At 43.8% G+C, this 21,228-nt stretch overlaps 3 protein-coding genes across 4 annotated transcripts in view; all 3 read left to right on the forward strand.

The window, feature by feature from the left end:
• atp6v1c1b (ATPase H+ transporting V1 subunit C1b) overlaps positions 1 to 21,228 on the forward strand; it is a 100,191-nt gene that overhangs the window by 11,502 nt on the left and 67,461 nt on the right. The window lies entirely within an intron of this gene.
• On the forward strand, positions 346 to 2,353 carry LOC310785035 (uncharacterized protein; the record flags this gene model as incomplete). The annotated part of the gene is made up of 3 exons (XM_083646035.1): positions 346 to 475; positions 1,721 to 1,845; positions 2,228 to 2,353. 3 exons carry the CDS (start codon positions 346 to 348, stop codon positions 2,351 to 2,353), a joined length of 381 nt encoding a protein of 126 aa, XP_083502161.1.
• Positions 4,567 to 21,228, forward strand: part of spire1a (spire-type actin nucleation factor 1a) — a 43,909-nt gene continuing 27,247 nt past the window's right edge. For both annotated transcript variants that reach the window (XM_083646326.1, XM_083646327.1), the window contains exons 1-2: positions 4,567 to 4,944; positions 10,870 to 10,904. In XM_083646326.1, the coding sequence (XP_083502452.1) occupies positions 4,596 to 4,944; positions 10,870 to 10,904 (384 nt within the window). In that variant the 5' untranslated portion in view covers positions 4,567 to 4,595. The remainder of the gene's footprint in view (positions 4,945 to 10,869; positions 10,905 to 21,228) is intronic.

Raw genomic sequence — 21,228 nt, forward strand, 5'->3', positions numbered from 1 at the left:
GGAAAGAAGGGTTTGCCAATATGATGATCACACCGTCTAGAGTTGATAGACAGCTCTGTTACCTTCATGTAGGCTCTATTTTTGTATTGAACTCAAATCTAACACTATAGACCGGATGACCCCCCCCCCCGCTTCGGATGACGCAGGCAGCCACGGTGTAGCTACAATTCATGCTTGACAGCTGTATCATATCATGTGTAGAGAGGAGCGCATCATCATCACCACCACCGCCATCATCATCATCATCGTCGTCCATGGAAACGGCCACACCGTGCGGCCCCGACAAAAGCCCGTTCGTCCTGCGCGTCGGTAACACTTGCCGTGGCCCGTGGATGATCTTTTCCGATGGGTTGCGGTGGGAGTCGGGCGGACGCGATCATCGAGCCGAGGTACCGTGAAAGCTTGACCAGGGAGACGGAATCGACGTGGCTCACCAACACCGAGATAGACACTCCTCTCCCCCCCGGAGTAAACAGTAAGAGCAGTCGTGTGTTTGGATTATTGTTAATTGCAAGATGCACCCTGCTGATTCTGAATAAATTGGAGTCTGTAAACAGCAGGCCGAAATGTAGGCTATTCCACATTAGGGTTATAGCCTACGGACCCCCATTTGATGAGCTTTTGTCTGTCTCCAATTTACCAAATCCGACAATAATTAATTGTAGCCTATATTGCTAGATGTGCTGTTGTCTATGAATCCCGTAGGGCAGAGTGATAAGTGAAACGATGATCACGACAGTTTTCTTTTACATTCTCTAATTGTGTTAACTAATTGGAAATGATCCTAATGAGGAAGTTTAACCATTCATAAATTTGCTTACCTGGTGGTCCCCGGACCTCATGTTGAGAACCACTGTATCCGAATATGAATAAGCTGTCAAAACTCTCACACCTTTCTGACAGAATAATAGAATATTTGGCCAAGGTATGTTTGCACTTTGCACACGTAGACCTATACAAGGAAATTGACTTGGGGTAGTAGGCTACATAGGAACACAACAACAGATATTAACAAATATAGGCTATAGGCCTATAATAAGATTGTCCCCTTGGCTTTCACCTATGCTTCGTGCACCTGCACCATCACATTGGCTTATTTTGCCTGAAACCATGCAAGTGAAAAATCTTGTTAGGCTATATGAAGCAGTGAGCTTGAGAACAGCACTCAGAGATGGGAAGTAACTAAGTACAAATACTTTGTTACTCTACTTAAGTAGGATTTTCAGGTAGGCTATCTGTACTTTACGGAGTAATTATTTTTCTGACAACTTTTTACTTTTACTCCCTACATTTTAACAGATTAATATGTACTTTCTACTCCTTACATTTTCAAAACAGGCTAGTTACTTTCATTTTAATGCAGGACAGACAAAAACTATGTAACGTTTGTCTCTCTTGTCGCTCATCCAAAGCAAGACAGAGTCTAAATAAGGCGTGACCGACCACAAATAAATCACTGAAGATGTCACGGATGATGTCATCAGTGCTGTCACTCAAGCAATTGTGATGTCATCAGTGAGGGATGTCATCATCAGTGATGTCACTCGAGCAATTGTGATGTTATCAGTGAGTGATGTCCTCAGTGATGTCACTCAAGCAATTGTGATGTCATCAGTGATTTTTTGTTGAATCAGTACTTTTACCAGTCTTTTTTTTAGACAAGTAACTGTAACTACTAACTAAGTAACTGTACTTTTCCCATCTCTGTTTGCACTCGCAGGTAAAACTCTGGAGGGCGGTCTGAAGGAGAAGAGGATGGTGAACACAGGGACCCAGTGCGGGAAGCAGGCCCTCACCACCACCGGTTCCAACCACCAGAGAAGACCCAGACGCTCCTTCAATGATGTAGGTCTCACTGGTAGCACAGGATCTGGTGGTCCCTCAGGGTATCTGTCCCACCCGCACCCACTTTGAGAACCACTGCTTTAAATGATAATTTCTGCACCCATTTGGGTAATGCTTTAGAATACAGCGCGCAACTTACAGAGTAAATACAGGGTAACAAAATCTACTTACAGGGTAACAAAATCTGTACTTACAGGGTAAAGTAAAAAAAAAAAGTATTAGTAACTAGTATGTTTTATTTATTTCACATTCCACTTGTTATGAACAATGCCTCAGTGAGTGATTAAGGGCTCACTGGGCCGTCGTCGCCCACACACTCTGTGTCCAGTGTGCTGTGACATTTAAATGACGTGACATTCTAAATCTTTACATCTTTTTACAGCAAACCACCCGTGACTCCAAGAGGAGAGCATCAAAGGAGGCCGGCGCTTTGTCTAAGGATGCACAGCCCGTCAGCATCAGCAGCGCTGGAGAAACCGAACCTGCGAAAGTGTGTGACGAAAGATGAAGCAAAGCTGAGACGCGGGGAAGAAGAAGAAGAAGACGATGAAGATGCCCAGTGCAGTGAGCAGTTCACCAGAAGAGGAGGGTGATGGTTTACAGAGTAGTGTGGATGATGTGTGCTTGTTTGTGTGACTAAGATCTTGACCATCTTTCTCAGCAATTTCTAACATAAACACTTGCATAATGTCTCCATCCAAAGATCTTTGAGATGCTGCATCTTTGTTGTGCCATTGCAAATGCATGTGTGAAGGAGGGAGTGGTTTTTCAAACGCCGTTTACATAACTCTCCACCATGCTTTTCTCCCATGCTTGTGGTGCCGGTCAGGGAGTGTGTGCGTTGTATTCAGTGAACCATAAGAAAAGAAGAACAGACTATATACTTCTGTGTGTGGCCTTACTCAAGAATTTGCTTCAAATGTGTGTGCAAGAGTACGTACGCCTTTTCCTGATGACTGATAGATACAGTGAGGGAGAAAACCAATGATGATCTACTGTTCAACCTCAGTGAATGCTGTGTATTAATTAATGCACAGGACAAGATGTTACTATCCCTTGTGCCAAAATCCGAGGAAAAACACATTTAGAAGCCCAATCCAGAATAAAAATGTAAATAATTACGATGAATCCGAAGTGCTGTTCAGAAGTCGAGGTGTAGAGGTTTGAAGCTCAAAGGCTGAGGGCGGTTTTTTACTTTGGCCTTTGCAAGGTAATGAAACAAACACACCCGCATGTGCCTATGACTCGTCTCGTTTTTAATCTATCCTTGTGTTAACTTTGACAGTTTCTTAAGTGCTCTTGAGGTTCCCTTGTGTTTTTTTCTTAGGTTCTATGATGTATTATTTGCCCTACAGTGTTGTAATGATGTGTCATATGTGTAGCTTGTATTTATGGGCATGTATAAATCAATCTCAAATTTGTTGATTTTTCCATCCCCGCATTGATGTTGACAATTCACTGTCATTGTACAAACATAGGCTATAGCAACAAGATGTTCAAAGTACAATATTTTGTCATTCAAGTGTACATGAACATAGAAAAATGTAAAGAAGTTAGATATTTTTGTGGAAGCCATACTCAGGATGGTAGCCAGGGTACTAGGATGGTTTGAGTGAGGAGGTGTTTGTCCAGCAGGTGGCGGTCACAACCAGCCCAGGTTTTCAGTCAAGAGCTCATACACAGGATTGCTATTGATTGCAAATTTGACTACAATGACCACTTAAAAGAAAGCCATTAAATTAATGGAGGAAGCTAGGCTTTCCTTTAGACTAATCAATAGGCAATCTACTGGTTATGTCTTTTAAGTCAATTGAAAGTGTGGTTTTTAAACGCCCCAGATAACAGCAACAGCTGCCTGTCAAGGGACGGAATGATTGTTTTTTTGGGGATTGTGAGAGGATACCTGTGAATTGTACAGGACGACTTTGGTGACTGACTAACTAAAGTTAACATGTTGACATGTCATTTTTGTTTAGCTATAGATAGGCTATAGCAGAAGTCAATAAACTATAAAACAATAGCTTGCCTTTGTCATTTTTCAATTGCCTTGTGCTAATTCTATACCACATCCTTATAGACTTGCTTAATAAAGATTACAGAATAGGGCTATAATTCTCTAGCCAGGACACGATATCATTAATCACCAACTGTAATCAATTGTATATTTTTCTCCATGAAAGACCACCACATATATATATATATATATATATATATATATATATATATATATATATACACACACACACACAGAGAGTATCTATCTATCTATCTATCTATCTATCTATCTATCTATCTATCTATATAGATATACATATCTATATCTATCTATCTATCTATCTATCTATCTATCTATCTATCTATCTATCTATCTATCTATATCTATATCTATATATCTATATCTATATCTATATCTATATCTATATCTATATCTATATCTATATCTATATCTATATCTATATCTATATATAAGTAATTGGGGACCCCTAGTGTGTCCCCTGCACTATTTTATACATTGATAGTTGATGGAAAGTCATTGTGCTGTAACCGGCGGGCACCGAGACCACGCGGAACGCCCTGTTCCCTAGCAGCCACTCAGACAATCTTCAACCGCTGGTACTCAAAATCTCTAGATAGAAAACAGCTGATTGAGACGTAGCCAACAGCTGCGTCTGTAGCCGGGCTAGTTTGAAACGTTTGTTGATTTCTCCCTTCGCGCTTTACTTCACAACGTGTGTGCTTATAATGTGAGAATGGCCAAGCGGCCAGGGACTACTGACGACGGAATGTTGATTTCTCCGACCGTTCTCCGGGATTTCGCCGCCAGTTTGAACGCCGGGGACGTCAACATGGACTGTATCGATGGAGGCGAGGAGCTTTCCTTGGAAGCAATCCTCGCATTGTACAGCCAGCCGATTAACGAGGAGCAAGCATGGGCGGTTTGCTATCAGTGCTGCAGGACTTTAGCTCGGAAACAGCGGAGGAGAAACTCCAAATCTTCTGGTGCTTCAGGTGTCGACCATCCGAGGAGGATTGAAGGACCCGGGGATGTCAGGATCCGGCGAGACGGCACTGTCAAACTGCATTGTCAAGACAGCACAGGTAACTAACGTTAAACAAACCATGTGCGAAGTGTTGGACATTTACTCAGACATTTACTCGTTTGAATAACTGCGCAGTTGAATGACAAAAACGGCTGTCTTCACTATAGCTGCTGCAAACAACACGATGCATTTTCCTTCACGTCACAGGCCAAGTCAGTGAATGGAGCATCCCAACACAGTGGCCATATTGTGGCTCTTCTGCCACCAGCCATGTGGTGAATGTGTTTACAGACGTGGTGGTGATGCAGTTATTAATAATTGATCAAGGTTACCGCAGTGCTGCTGTGAATTCAAATAGGCGAGCTGCTTTATACATTTTGTATAGTCTTTTTATCGATATTTGTGATCATCATGGGTATTATCATTGCTTTTTATTCCAAAGGGAGGGTCGTTCAGCCATTGGCAGGTCTTGTGCAGACTGGCTGCTGGGGTGTTGTGTTTGAGTGACTGTACAGCGGTCAGTTAGCTATTGTAAACAATGGGCCATGTGATTTATTCAAACTGCAGAGCACCTTGAGTCCAGGAGTCAAGGATACAGTGAAAGATATATTAGCACAAAGCCAACAGATGATTCACAGTGCTGCAAACTACACACCTTAATAATGTTGCCCATTTACCAGGTCGAGATGAGTGTATGGTGGACTAACATGCATCTAATGAATTACTTTTTAACCTATAGGAATGTTGTATTTGGTTAACTAGAAATTATTAATATTCATTCAGAATAATTTAGGTGCCCCTCTTGTACATCAATGGGGATATATACGGTAGTTTAGTTTATTTAATTTGTAAAAAAGGACAGAGGACAGTGTGCACAAACATTATTGGAAAAATAAAAACATAGATGCACCAGATTTAGCAGTAAGCTCATTTCCATCCATAGTCCTTGACAAAAAAACTAAAACATAACAAGAATCGCAATACAAAATATCACAGTAACGGATACAGGAGTAGAGTACTGTAACGAATACAGTACAGAATACAATAAGTACACAAGACACAGTATCAAAATATCAGTGGAAGCGGACACCCTGATACAAAGTGTGTAATTACATTCCTAGTGAAAGGGCTAAAGTTACACTATCATACACTGACTCTATTACACAATCCTTCATAGCAAAATGTGTCATAAATTCAGTGAAAGGGTCAAAAAGCTACACTAACAAACATACATTCACCATAGAAAAACTGATTATACCAGTTCTTCTCAATCCCTGTCTTGGGACTATCTAATTGGACACTGATTTACACCTGGTGAATGCAATTCAACTACCTGTGGAAAACCAGTATTGGGCTTCTCTGGGTCCCCAGGACCAGTCAGGCCAGTTGCACAAAACACCTTGACGTAAGTTTTTCCTTAAAGTCAGAGTTCAGGTTTCCATGAAATAAAATTGGTTGCACCAACACCCTTAATTCTTCTCCTTAAGGTTAAACATTTAAGGAAACCATAATGAGAAGATTTAAGGGTGTTTTGGGCAACCAATAGACCCTCTTTACGGGGCCCCATTTTGTGTCAAAAAGGCAGGGTATACACAGGTGCAAGCAAAACACTAATGAGGGTTTCCAACTTCCATGTTCGGAAGTTGGAAAACCTGTGTTTACCCTGCCTTTTCCACACAAAATGGCCCCCGTGAAAAGGGTCTATTTTATTGGATAGAAAGCTTAACTTGGACTACTGGTTTTTAAGGCTACTGACTGGACTATTGAGGCCACTGGACTATGTCACATGCATTTCCTCCTACCAATACTGCACTTCACTTTTCACACAGATCATTTGACTGTTGTTTGATTATAATCACCTGTTAATTTATAACTGTCACCGGTTTAGTTTATCCTACCAAGATGGCCCTGTGGTGATTTAACAGAATTACGAGTAGCCTAATACACGATGGAAGTTGAACACCACGTAGCCCCTCTATTCAATCTCTATTCAAAATGGCATCCAGCACAGGCGCTAGGCACATTCACCTCTGTTAGTGAGATGTACTCAATGTCTCAACTCCGTATAACTACCCTGTTACTTTTTAGCCTCACGCAAATCTGGCACGCCATTATCTGAGTCACAAAAGCGGGCAGAGGGAACGGAGGCGGGGGAGTCGCACAGCGTCAATGCAGCTCAGGCACTGGGGATGACTGATTATGTCATCCAGGCTGCTGGCGGTTGCTGGCGGTTTATTAACTACCTTCCCCTCTCCTTTTTATTCCATCCTTCTTCCTGAATTATCCCCTCAGCTCAGTCCAGTTCTCCTTCATAAAGCAATCGGTAATGTTGTTATGAATGAGAATAAAACGTATCAGTCAGTGCTGAACATCTTTGGACTCCCAAAGATAGAACAAATGAGATGATTAGATGCACAGAATGCAGAGGCCGGACTGCAGATGACTTTGGAGATTAGGGGGCTCCTTTGCTGCTCCTCAGTGGCCAGTAGCCAAGGTATTTTGGGACAGCTTGATCCCGCCCTGATTATCATCAGACTGGGAGATGAGAAAGACATGAGATCAATTAAGCAGATAGCCACACCCCTCTATAGCTTCCACTCGCTCAGAGGCTGCTTCAAGAGGTTACTTACTACCCAGGCAGGCAAGCTCGTCAAGTCAGTCGGTATCGGGGTGGCATGATTTGACAGCCGAGTGCTGGCCACAACCCAGACACGCACTACTTAGCCCTGTCTGACCAGTGTCACTCCTCCTCCTCTGTGATCCCACAAGGATGTTTGTCTAGACTAGAGTCAACGTATCAGGCCTGTTTCTAACTGCTGCCATGGTCAATCAACCAATCGCAGCGAATGAGGAAGTGTTTACCGCTTTTGATGTAGAGTAGAGCAAATGGGATCGGACTAATAAGCAGCGCAGAGTCTGAGCCAAGTGTTATTTTGGGCTTCGCTGAATGATGCAAAATCAGCACAGCTCCTGATGCAGTCAGATCAACTCACATGGAGAATGAGGGGATATGTTCTCTCCCACTCAGCGCTTTGAGAAGGGCCCAGCCTGATGCTGCATCAAGACGAGACATTTATTTACCCAGTGAAGATTCACATACATGTGTGTCTATCTATCTATCTATCTATCTATCTATCTATCTATCTATCTATCTATCTATCTATCTATCTATCTATCTATCTATCTATCATGTATGTTTCAGTATCTATCTATCTATCTATCTATCTATCTATCTATCTATCATGTATGTTTCAGTATCTATCTATCTATCTATCTATCTATCTATCTATCTATCTATCTATCTATCATGTATGTTTCAGTATCTATCTATCTATCTATCTATCATGTATGTTTCAGTATCTATCTATCTATCTATCTATCTATCTATCTATCTATCTATCTATCTATCTATCATGTATGTTTCAGTATCTATCTATCTATCTATCTATCATGTATGTTTCAGTATCTATCTATCTATCTATCTATCTATCTATCTATCATGTATGTTTCAGTATCCTATCTATCTATCTATCTCATGTATGTTTCAGTAAAGCCTATATTTATTTCGGCAGTATTTGATATGGTTCAGTCAGTCTATTTGAAGCATCCTCTTCTAGATGTGTTTGTTAGGATGGAGGGATGCCAGTGTTGGGTAAAAGATAAAATGTAAAAATTGTAATAAGGCTGATATGTAAAATGTAAATCACATTAGGCCTTTATTTAATGTGATTTCAATTTTACATATCGGTGGTGAAAAGCATCACACCGTCCAATGGGATCCCACACTCTGTGATATGAGGTTGACACTTTCCTTGGACAGGATAGTCAGGGTGACACCGTGCACTGCTCCAAATATGCCCGCTGTGATTCACTGACCCTGTAGGAGAGACGAGCGCCCTGGCCAAACCACCTCTCCTTGGCTGGGCGAATAGAGGATCTAGTGTTCACAAGATGAACGTTGGTAGACTGGTGTTTTTCCCCCCCTTTCCTTCTTGCCGACTGCCAGCTACTGCACAGAACTGAGCAACACTATGATGACAGAAGTATTTTCAGCGGTGGTATTCAAAGTTGTTATTGATAATATGCAACTGCATTTGCTTAACGGGGGCAGGAGTTGATTGGAAATTTTCAAATTAAGAATTTTCAGTTAGGCTACTTCCTGAATGGATGGCGTTGAAAAATGACACGTGTAGCGTGTGAGCCTTCAGAGAGATTGCACATCTGACCAAGGGTCTCATTATGTATAAGATAGCCTTATTTGATACTCTGGACTGCCATCAAAGTCTGATGGCCTATCACTCTGTCCGTACTTTCACCCCTGACGCTACTGTTATCTTGAGGAAGTGGAGAAAGAAGTCTACCAGTCCGTCATTTTGCTATTAATCATATAACTCAATATGCACACTCTCTGTAGAGAATATAGATGTATGGCATGTGCTTAATGCTTATCTTGTGTTCAATCACTATCTGTTAGAACCACTAGCCTGGTAACCAGGCCCAATGAATCCCATAGGGAGTGCTGAGTGCTGACAACTGCAATTCATATGGGGCTGGATACCACATACCAGGCTATAATAGATAACATCATCAATTAAACATTTCAATCCTTTATTAAGTCCAGTAGGGGAACAGGGAGTACTGTTTTCATTTCCATCCATTTAGGTTATTGTAATCGGTTGTATTGTTAAAAACAGATGTACAAAAATCAATGGGCCACATTCACCCTCATATGACATGATTTATGAATACGCCAAGATTAAGGTCGAGGTATCAGTCCCTTTATTTTGACCTTTTCATTTGGAGAGGGGTTCCCATGGAAACGGAGAGGGAGAGATGTTAAGACGGGCGGTCTCCCAGTATGAATGAACAGTCCAATTACCGTGGCCGACCCCCAAAGGCAAGTTTTGACACCTCAATCTGCCTCAGGCTGCATGCAGTCGCTCACTGCCCAGGAAACATGCTCATTATACACAGGAGGACATGCAGCCCCCTCTAAAGGACTGGAGCTCCAATAGTGTCCCAGCAGTGATTCCCCATTCACTCCCTCCTGCTCAGCTCTGGATGTATATGGACACCTGCAGTCTGCCTTCACCCCCCTCCTCCCTCTCCAAGTTTAATATTTTGTGTGTGTGTGTGTGTGTGTGTGTGTGTGCGTGTGTGTGTGTGTGTGTGTGTTCTCTATGAATCTATTCATGTTGTGCTCTGTACATGTTTGTAAATTATTAGAGGTGCACCGATCCACTTTTTTCCAGTTCCGATCCAATTCCGAATTTGGATATCTGCTGATATCGATACTGGTTCTGACACCAGAGCGACACCGCTTGGCCACTCTCCCAAGGAGCTGCTGCAGCCTCCACCTTTTACATAGTAGCTGGCTCCTACTGTGTGACATCAGTTACTAATAATCTCATAGCATTAGTTACCTGGTTCATAATATTCCACAATTACATGCAACAATTAATACGGTCATTAGATATTTTCAAAACAATCGATCCACTCAAAATTAGTAAAATAACAACAAACGGGCAATTAAACACCCCTGCCACTTTACCACATTTGGTAAAGTGGGGAACCCCCCAAATGTTTATATAAAAGACTAACATTTCTCCAAAAGGACATGTTGTTGTGTTAGCTAAGTGCTAACATGACTAACTCACTACTACTTACTAGCACTGTTTCGTGTTATTATGGGTTTTATGGTCCAGCACAAGCTATGAATGGAATCTGGATCGGAACGTGGATCAGGGACGTCGGTCCGATATGTGAATTCTTGCATCAGTACCGGCACCCGATACCGATATCCCGATACTGATATCCCATCATTAGAAATAATTCACAGGGTATATGCATGCCCTGCCTTGTTGGGTGTTTCTTACAAATACCGTACCAAATGCTTGCATCATGACAAATAGATATTTCCATGTCTAGCATGCTGATGAATGTCTACGTATGAATAACGCTCCTCTCTGTTTTGTCATTCCAGATAAATATGATGGATCGGCCCACACGTCGTTAGAGGTGAGTTCACAGCAGTGCTCGTCTCTCCTCCTCCTCCTCCTCCTCCTCCTGCTCCTCCTGCTCCTGCTCCTCCTCCTCCTCCTCCTCCTCCTCCTCCTCCTCCTCCTCCTCAGCCACTCCAGCTTCACACCTTCACTAAATCAGTTGTCTGGACTGGCACTGGTATTTGTGTGGCACTGGTTGAGTGGATTTGACATTTTAGCCTTGACCCAGTAGTTTTATTCCCCTTTGGTGAGAAGTGATATCACTTTTCTAACACGGGGAAAACATTTCAGGATCTACTTCTACTGCGTTGCCAACCATCGCCATCATTAGCTAGCTGAGTGTGTTTACATGCACACTAATAAACAGTTTATTAGTGGATTTCTAGAGTTACCTGATTATTCGAGTGTCATGTAAAGTAAACGGCATCTTTTATCGGATAAAGGCCGTTATCAGTTTATGAGAAAACCGATAAACACACCTAGGTTACTGCTGAGTCCTCAGGTTTATTCATTGCCGTCAATGTTCACTCACGCACTTTGAGGTGAGTTCCCCGCTTTTTACTAAGTGCATGTAAACGCGGAAATCAGATTATTGCCAGTTACCCGATTATTCTCAGTTATCCGTTTATTGTTTGCATGTAAACGCACTCAATATTGACACCAGAAGTCTGTTGGACAGTTCTAGTGACAGTTCTATTGCAATGCTGTTGATGTTGGCCTTGAGAGAAGCACTTCCACTACGCTCAGTACTTTTCACTCATAGCGATGTCAGAAGACTAATCAGTGCAGATGAATGATGGTGGTGATTTCTTCTTGTACATGCAGCAGCAGTCCATTGTCTGTCCCAGAAAGCCATGGAACTGTACCAATGTTCACTGTGCCACATCAGTAGAGCTGAAATCTACATGTAATAAATATGGACCCGCTCAGCAGGCACAGATGGACGTGCCCGCATGGATTTAGCGCCACCCGGTGTGCACACAGACACGCACACAGATGCTTTACTACGCAACAATACAACGTGATCACAACATTCAGGTGTCTTTTCCAAAAATGACCCATCATAAAATGCACTTTTATTAGTACAGAGCAGAGCAATCTAGTAAGAGAGTGGCGTCAGCGGAGGTCCAAAGTAGCCAATGAATGGCCAGGAAGGAGACTCGTGCTATTTTTGAATGATAAAATAAAGCTGATAATATACAATTTTTGATTCTTTAAATGTCAGACCCTTTCAAAGTAGATCACAATCGGTCCATTTTGCTGCAACTCGACAGCGCTGCTTAATCCAGGACCTTACTTCCGGCAGGAACTCTTGAGAGTAAAAAACTGGTCCGTTGGAGTGAATGGAGATGTCGTGACTCTTCTATATACACGGCTCTGGTACAGAGACGCACACGTGAACATGACATCCAGTGTCAAGTGCATTTTCCCAGAGATTAAAGTCTTTTGCACACACCAAGTCCGTATTTTTCCGTCCGAATTTGTCGCACGTTTTAAAATAAATGCGGCCTCATGTTGTGTCACTCATGTTTACACACTGACTCCGAAACTTTCGTCCGTCATTAAAAGTTTTCGGAAAACGGGTTTGATTTTCTGCGTTTTTCGCATCAGCCAATAGCTTTTTGCGAGCTGGTACCCGTCTGTGTTTTCAGAAGACTGATTTAAAAAAACGCAACCGTGTGTGCAAAGACCTAGGCCTTTAGCCATGGCCTGCCATATACACGAGTGAGAGGGAGTGGGTGTTCTGGACAAATTGCTCTCAACATTTTGTTCTGTACTTAACATCTTTGCTCCACTCTCGTGCTGAAGAGCACTTGCACAAGAATACAGTGTTTCCCCGACCATTGTACAGGCCTGGTGGGCCCGCCAGGCCAACGACGGCCCCGCCAGGCCAACGACGCCCCCGCCAGGCCAGAAGAAATTGCTTCTCCCCTCCCCCTTCTTTTTTTTAAATTTTCTTTTCCTGCTCTCCCCAGAATTTCAATAAAACTTTATGGCATATTATTACAATACAACAATATTACCTGGTGTGGACAGTGTTGACAGTAATAGAAGATGCCAAATCATTCAGCTTTTAGGAGCATCATGCCAGCGTGCGTGCAGCGTGGTTCCAAAACGTGTCAACGTGAGTCGTTACCTGGGAAACGCACATCCCATAATACAACTGTTCGCATCGCATCCCATAATAGTATGATGATACTTGGGATGCCATTGCCAACATAGATGCGAACAGGTTAGCTAAAAGTTTAGCGTCGCCACTCGCCAGCGAGGGCCCCCACCGTTGCGGTCGGGGTACCTTTTGAAATCCCTCCAGGCCTGAAAATTTGTCTAGGGGAAACACTGGAATATGTGTATATATATTTGTTCTTGTTGTCCTCTTTATCATTCATAAATGCCTTACTCTTCCTTATTATTATATATATATATATACTCAAAACACATCTAGGAGCTGATAGTCTTGACAATGCTAAGAGCACCAGCATCAAAACACGTGAAGCAGCAGACATGATGTGTCCAGTCAGTGTCTGCTTGGCTTAGCAAGGTACTCGTGCTGTTTGGACCAGTCTCTCTCTCTCTCTCAAAGGTTCATTCTGTGTACATAGACTAATTACACAGAGAGCACTCTGTCAACTCTGAAACAGTCTGCTCGTGTTGACACCGTCATGATCCCGCCTCCTGTTAGTCTTGTAGGTCATGTGATCACGGGGTATGTATGTATGTATGTATGTGTTTTGCATGACTGAATTGGAATTTAGAATTCCTCTACCTCAGCTGACATCGCCGAGGATCCAACACGGATGCGATCCCATGACCGAACTGTGGCCAGTCGGCATTCCACAAAGAGATGAGTGAAGACGATGAGCTTGTCTCTGATCTTCCATCCTCCTCTTAAATCAACATACGATCAATTAAATCGAATTAAATCAACCTACGAGCTGATATTGGATTGCTCCGTGCATAATGAGCTTTCCCTCTGTGTTTCTCCTGAGTGGGTAGTTTGTTTAACATCTCCCAAAATAATTAACTGCATTTTGTGACAGTGTAGTAAAGAGAGGAACGGGCGGTGAGCTGCATAGCATGACAAACCCATTGCCTATAATGTGGCGTGTCTCGCAGCCACAAAGTGGGCGAGCCTTGAGCACACACCATGTTTTTTTGTTGTCGTTTTTCCCCCCTTATGTCGAGAGGTGGAGCCGCGATAGGTTGAGTCGGTGTCTCGTCATAGACGCTGGGGTAGCTGGCTAGCTGGGGGCGTGGTCAAGGGTGGGGTAAATCCCCCCCCCCCCCCCCCCCCCCCCGTTCTCCCCATTCAGCATTTAGCTGCTAGCCCAGCCCAGGCAGACACGATCGGGGATTTAACCCCCACAGTAAAACGCACATCTGAACAGACGTCTATGTACCATGCTCTAGAATCCCCAATCCTGTCGTGTAGAGCCGCAGCACCGTCTTTTGGTGAGTCAGCCCATTGAGATATATGGGGGGGGGGGTTTTACCCCACTCGCGCGCCAGCCGTAGTAACATTATGTGGGCGTTCCCACACAGACCGACTGCATCTATATAATGGGCTGTCACCTCTGTGTGCTGCTCAGTGAGTCAGTGCTGTTTGTTCCAAATGTTCCCAATTGGTCTATTATCCTGTTTGGATTCGTTAGCTCGTGGAGTGTCATTTGGTGTTTTCATGCTACAAAACAAATTGCTGCTAGAGTTACCTCATGTAATCTCTTAGGTTCTGAGGTGCAGCTGTTGGTTTATCTGAGTAAATTGGGCCTCCCCCATGTTCCAGTAGCATCCACATCAGAGATGAATTCAGCAGACACAGAGCCATCATCACACATACACACATACACACACAGTAGTCTCTGCTCTAATTGATTATGTCCAACAGTCCATCCCACACGTGGTCACACTTTGGCCACAGGCCTGTAGCCTCTGTGTGTTCTGGCTGTGTGTTGGTCCCCTCTGTCTCAGTCCCTGGTGGGAGTGAGTGAGTGAGTCAGCCAGCCAGTGTCTTGCTGTTATAACCCTCCTGCGTTTCTTCACACTTGAGCCTTTTGGAGCTAATGATCAGCTTGTGTAGAGTTGATCCATTTTCCCTATCTCACTCAGCCTGTTGACGAGCAATAGGTGGAATCTCCATAAATGGCCAACTGGATAATGATCTATGGGGTTTACATTATGCCTGGTCAAGACTCAGGCTTTGCTGTTGTGATGCCGTGTTGTCATGTTGGCAGTGTTGGTTGTGAATGTTTCCTACAGGAGAATTAGCTGAATCAGTGTTGAGACCTGCAGCTCGTCCTGTGGGAGGGGAACAGACATGATGCAGGCTTAACCTAGTCTCCAGTTGAGGATTAAGGTCAGATTTAGTTTAGTTGTGGTATCCTATTAGGGGTTTCCTACATTTGCCAGGTCTGGACAGGACGAGTCAAACTGGGACACCACAAACCTGGGTGACGTGGCACTCACTCTGTCCATCTCTTCATACAGTCTATAGTTCTAACCAAATCCTGTTGAGCTGAAGTGTTTTTATGTATTCATCATGTCAGAGCATGATGACTTGCTGCTGGGGAAATTCTGCTGTAGCAGAGTCACTGAACTCAAAGTGAACTTAACTTACCCAACTCTCTATAAAAAGCTCTACATCACAAAACTGCCGTCTTGATTTTGAAATCCAAATTGTCAACCCGCCTTAAATGTTCCGTTCATACTCTTCTCCTCTCAGGCTCTGGTTAGATGATGTATTTTGGCTGGTTGGCTCAGATTCGGTAGACTTGTGTTTTCTACAGTGCTATTCTTGCATGTAGTCAGTGTGTACAGTGCTGCAGCTGGGTGAACAGAAGGCGCATGTGTCTGCATGTGAGACTCCTGTGTGTAATGTGTGTGTGTGTGTGTATGGGGGGGGGGGGGGTATCCCTCCCCAGGGGGAGGGGTCCCACTCCCTCCCCCATACCCAAGTCCCTGCAGGCCATGGGCTCTGTCTTTACAAAGACCGGTTTCACACTGTTCTCAACTCTGATGTCAGACTGCACATAAAGCGAGAGACACACAGAGAGAGAGACAGAGAGAGCGAGCACAGAAATAGAGAAAGGAGAGAGAGAGAGAGAGCTATTTGGCCCTGAGGAGTTTAATCAGATTATATTTCGGTGAAATTGAAGGCTTTTGCGCATCAACTCTGACATGCATAAAATAGTTTTTGGGTCAGTCGTCTGCATGCTTATTTGTGGTGCGCTCTCTCAGTTCAGGGACAGTCAGCTGCCGGGGGTTGTTTGAGTGCCGCCCCAAATTTGACCCCCAAATACCCCCCCCCCCCCCCTCCATGTGTCTGACCCGTACCAGCGACCTTGTTGTGCTACACCCTGCCTCTTATTCTAATCAATCACAATGATTTTGAATAGAAGCGCTGGTGTCAGTCAGCTCTGTCAGCTCGTGTTGCAGACAGTCCCAAAGGTAAGATCTCTGCCTAGATACTGAGACATTCACAGGAAGCCCAAAGACACAAATTCAATCTGATCGAATAGCATTAAGTATTCAAGTCAGTGCACTGTCTGCATCCTAGCATTCTATTTCTGACCGCCACTGGATAATCTATTTCCCTTTTCTTTCTGGTGTAGTAGTCACTCCTGTCCTGAGTAGGGATGTCACGATACTAGAATTTCTACTTCGATACGGTCCGACCGATACCCAGGAAAATATCGATACTCGATACTATTTTCGATAGCACGGGAAGGGGGGATGATGACACATCAAGATTAGCATAAAAATTCAGTTAAGATGGACCGACAGACGCACACTTCTACATAATCCAGGCCTGATCAAACTTTGAACTTAGGCAGACTACCCCTGCCTGCTCTAGCCATCAGAACACGTTTAGCTTGTTGAAGCAACAGATACCCACTAATGATCGGGAGGGGAAAATCTGTGATTTTTCATTAAAAGAAAGCACTGATGGTATCAAAACTGTTGCAAATGAGTATTGTATCCATTTCAAATTTTTTGTATTGATACTTTCGATACCTGTTGCAATTTGCAAATGAGCATTGTATCCGATTCAAATTTTCAGTATTGATACTTTTCGATATGATCGATACTTTTGACAACCCTAGTCTTGAGAGGTGAATGACGTTTTGGCCCTCTGTCAGTTAAGTTTATAAAGTCATCAGATCCTTTGCCAGAGAACTTTTCCATCGGCCTGCTGGCACTTGGAATGAGACAAATAGTTTTGTGTGAATGAGCCAGTGTTTTTTTGTTTACTCCCCCGTCCATCAGATCCAGTGCCGTTTCTTTACAACCACCGTGGGGGGTTGACAGCATTTTAGGCCAAACTCAGCAGGAGGAACTTTCCATTTGTCCATTTGTTTCATGTCCATTTCTGGGACAGTTTGGGTTCTGATCTGAGTTGTTGTTGTGCTACTGATGAAGGATGGCTGGCATGGGAGGGTGTTTTTTAGGACAGAATAGCTGCTGGGTGTACCACCTCCTGCTGCTAAGCTAAAATACATGGTGCCCTCAACTTGCAAAACATGGTTTATCATTCATATGTGTTTTCAGCGTTTGAGAGGCTATTGTATTATGAGTTCTGTGCATCCTAACTAGAAATGTTGACAGAATGACAGAGGTGAATAAACATTGAGTTAGATAGGCCAGTGCAGAGTTGACAGTTTTAGACCATAAGCTAAGGTGGAAGGAGGAGCAGAAACGCATGTTGTTGTGTTCCAGTATGGTGCAGTGACTCTGGTGGAGATGCTGCAGACTGGAGGAGGCTGCAGTGGAAGGCTGTAGATGTAGCGCTGGTTATGTAACTGTGTTGTGAAGGCTTTGCTCTGCTACTACAGCAACTTCTAGAGGCTGCGTATCTGACTGCCCTGTCAACTCCACAGCCACTTTGTTGAGTTGAGACACAATTGCAAACGCAGAGTTTCCCTCCTCTGAGAAAGGATGTCAGGCCAGCTAGGAGCTACTAGTCTGCAGGAACACAGAATGTTGTTTCCCCAACAGTCAGTGCTAATGGTTTTATATTTCCTAATAGAGAGCCAAAGTGAACGTCGCTTCCTGCTTTAGAGAGATTTTCATCCACCATTTATTTTCCCATAGACATTTCGTAAAATGGTTATAAAAATAGTTGTACTTGTTCAAAACGGTTCAGCTCTATTTAGAAACGGCAGAGAACACAGAACATTTCACTTGGACCAAAACAAAACCAACCACCATTTACCAACCAAAAAAACATGGACAAAATATTTTCTATAAAAACCGCTATTGTTTTTACGTGTGGGGGGGGGGTCGCCAACTGGTCGTCATGGCAACTCATTACCATATGTTTTTTTGTGAGTTTGTGTCCCAGGTAGACACAAAATGTATCGTTTGGGTCCCCTGGTCTATACATCTAATCGTCAATCTGGTTTTTTGATCATGATGATTTTAGTCTGTTGTACTTTCACTTTCCACTCTGAAGTACAGTAAACTGGCAGCTTATTTTCTAATATCCTGTGACACAGAAAATGTCAGTGTTACAAGAAAAGCCCTTTTTCTTTTTCTGCAGTGTCGTCAACTACTATATACTCACCACACACAGTAGCATACAGCCTTGGGCTCGAGGCCACAGGAGTCGTAGGCTCAGCAGCAGCAGTGACAGTTTGTACTAAAGCGTGCCCCAGTTGTCTGGCTCTCTCCTCTCTAAGCTGTGTTTGGCCTGTCTGTCTGCGAGGAGGACAGGATAGATTTGGTTGTGTTGCGCTTTTAGGCAGTTATTTTGAATGCATTGTGCTTATTGAGAACTGGCCCCAGGCAGCTAGGACATTCAAGATTCTCTATGAAATGTGAGTATGAGTCATCTCCTTGCCTTCAGGAGACTCTGACGCAATTGGCTGGAAAAGGTTGACTGAGAGTCTCCCCCGTTTTTATATAAAAACCACCCATTGTTTCCCTTCGAGGAACCATGATGGGAAAACATAAGCCTGACTCCTCATCCTGGGCGATGATGTCATTGTCATGTGCGTGATGATACCGCTCTATCCTGTTTTGTGTGGTGTGAGAAGAAACGTTTTGGGTCAGAGGTGAATTGATCATAAGGACTGGAGCCGAATTCAATATGGTGTAATTACGTTTTGTGTTAAGCTGCGTTCACACCGACCTATTAAATTTTTTCGCTGGCATCGAGTTTACATACAAAGTCAATGCAAACGAGCGATTGAGCGTATATTCGCCCGGGAGAAAAATCGCTGGGCGTCCGAGCGACAGAGACAGAGCGATAGGGAGAAAATTCGCTCGTCGCCCGAGATGAAATATCCCAACTCGAGCGAAATTACACTGCCATCAGTCGCTCGCTGGTCAACGCTGATTGGCTGCCGTGTGAGAGTGAGTCAAGGATCACACTGGCTTGGAACAAACCGCTGGTTTATTGTGTGGCAACAAACCACATTGACAGCTGATTGACAGCCTGACAGCTGACATGAAGTGAAGCCTGTACTACCGGTATGGAGCTCGCGTTAGGAGCACGCTGATAGGCTTAGCTTGTAAACAACTACGGTGGCTCGTAGTGGACAAATAACATGACATTGCGTAACGTTAGAGCCCCCAGATGTCCGTCGATTATTGTGCTTGTTGACGAGCGATTTAAACAGAGCGACAGAGCGATTCCAAAGAGTTGAATCAAGCGACAGAGAGAAAAATAAATATCTCGGTGTGAACACAGCTTTACACGCTGGTTCTGAACATATATTGCATAGCGGTTTTGAGGTCAATTCTCCCCCCACCCCCACCATTTTCTCCCCAATTGTACTTGGCCCTATTTCCCCCCTTGCTGCCCCGGTCGCTGCTCCACCCTCTGCCGATCTGGGGAGAGCCGTAGACTAGCACCATGCTTCCTCCCACACATCACACATGGCGCAGTTGCCAGGCACTTCTTTTCCCCTGACAGCGGGGAGCTTCACCGGCAGGACATAACAACACATCGTGGGAGGATCACCACGCTATTCCCACCAGTTCCGTTCCACCCCCAACAGGCGACCAGAGGATTTGCGCTAGTGCAAATTCTCATACTGTTTGACCTCAAAGGTTTTCGCCCATTGGTAAGCCTTTCTGAGTAATTCAGCAGGGCATCAAAAGCTGTTTTTGTTTTCTCTGTGTGTTGCAATTAAAGCGTTTTGTCTTTCCCCATGACACCAAAATGACGCATCCCGTTATGCTCCCAAAGAGGTCTCTGGAGATGTAGGCGATTTCCTGCATTAGCTGCAGTTTCGATGAGGACATAACGGGGTATTAAGTTGCTTTGCTCCTGCGTGCCTGGGGTCACACCTAAGGTCACACCTAGCAGCACCTTGCTACACACTTGAGAGTATCTGCACAGCTCCCAACAACAAATTGTAGTGGGAAGTGGGAGCCATTACTGATGCAGCATGACGCACATCTCGCTCTGCTGTGCTGAAACAACAGAGGCTTTATGTCTGAATGAGTAGTTTGCTATACGTATAAAAGTATACCACATGTCATTCTGTTCAGTGTTAGAAACAGCAGTGGATTTCCTGGCTGGCTTTTTGAAGTGTTTATCCGCATACTTTGTTTTCACACACAAGCGCACGCACGCACACACATGCGCACACACATGCGCGCACACGCACACACACACACACACACACACACACACACATACACACACACACACCTCTTCAGCTTTGCCTCCCTGCCTCATTCCTCTGAGTCACAAGTCTTCAAATGAGATTGGGATGTGGAATTGGACAGCCACGTTTTCTTTTAACCCTTTCTTTCCCTCTGTCAGTCTGCAGAAGCTTCCATACCTCAGCCCTACTGCTTCCCCATTCCTTCTGACCTAACCAGTTAAGATACAATGCAAGGCCAATATTTGTGCCTGATGTGGTTTACAGTGATGTGGTTTACAGTGATGTGGTTTACACCAGTGAAGTGGCCATGTAGGAACCTAAAGGATGCAGCTTTTGCTGCTGGCAGGTTGCCTGGGTCCAGCAGCTCTTTGAATCCACCACCCGCACTCTCCACGTGACCGAGTTGACTTTTGGCTGCTCTTGATGAAGCAGCATGGTCTTGATGAAGCAGCATGGTAATGGAGTGTAACGAGTGGACAATTCAGTCTTGATATCAGGCGAGCTGGCAGTTGCAATCATTGACCAGCACAAAAATGTTGGCAATGATTAACTAGCCTATAGTGTAAGAACATATATCAATATTGGTAATTGCCAAAATGTTTTTTATTCCTTTTTTATAATTTGACGTCTACCCATTATTAGTATTATTAGTATTATTATTAGTAGTATTATTATTATTAGAATTATTAGTATTCTTCTTCTTCTTATTATTATTATTATTACTAT

The sequence above is a fragment of the Poromitra crassiceps genome (genome assembly GCF_964638095.1).
Source record: "Poromitra crassiceps genome assembly, chromosome: 11".
NCBI classification, from domain to species: Eukaryota; Metazoa; Chordata; class Actinopteri; order Beryciformes; family Melamphaidae; genus Poromitra; species Poromitra crassiceps.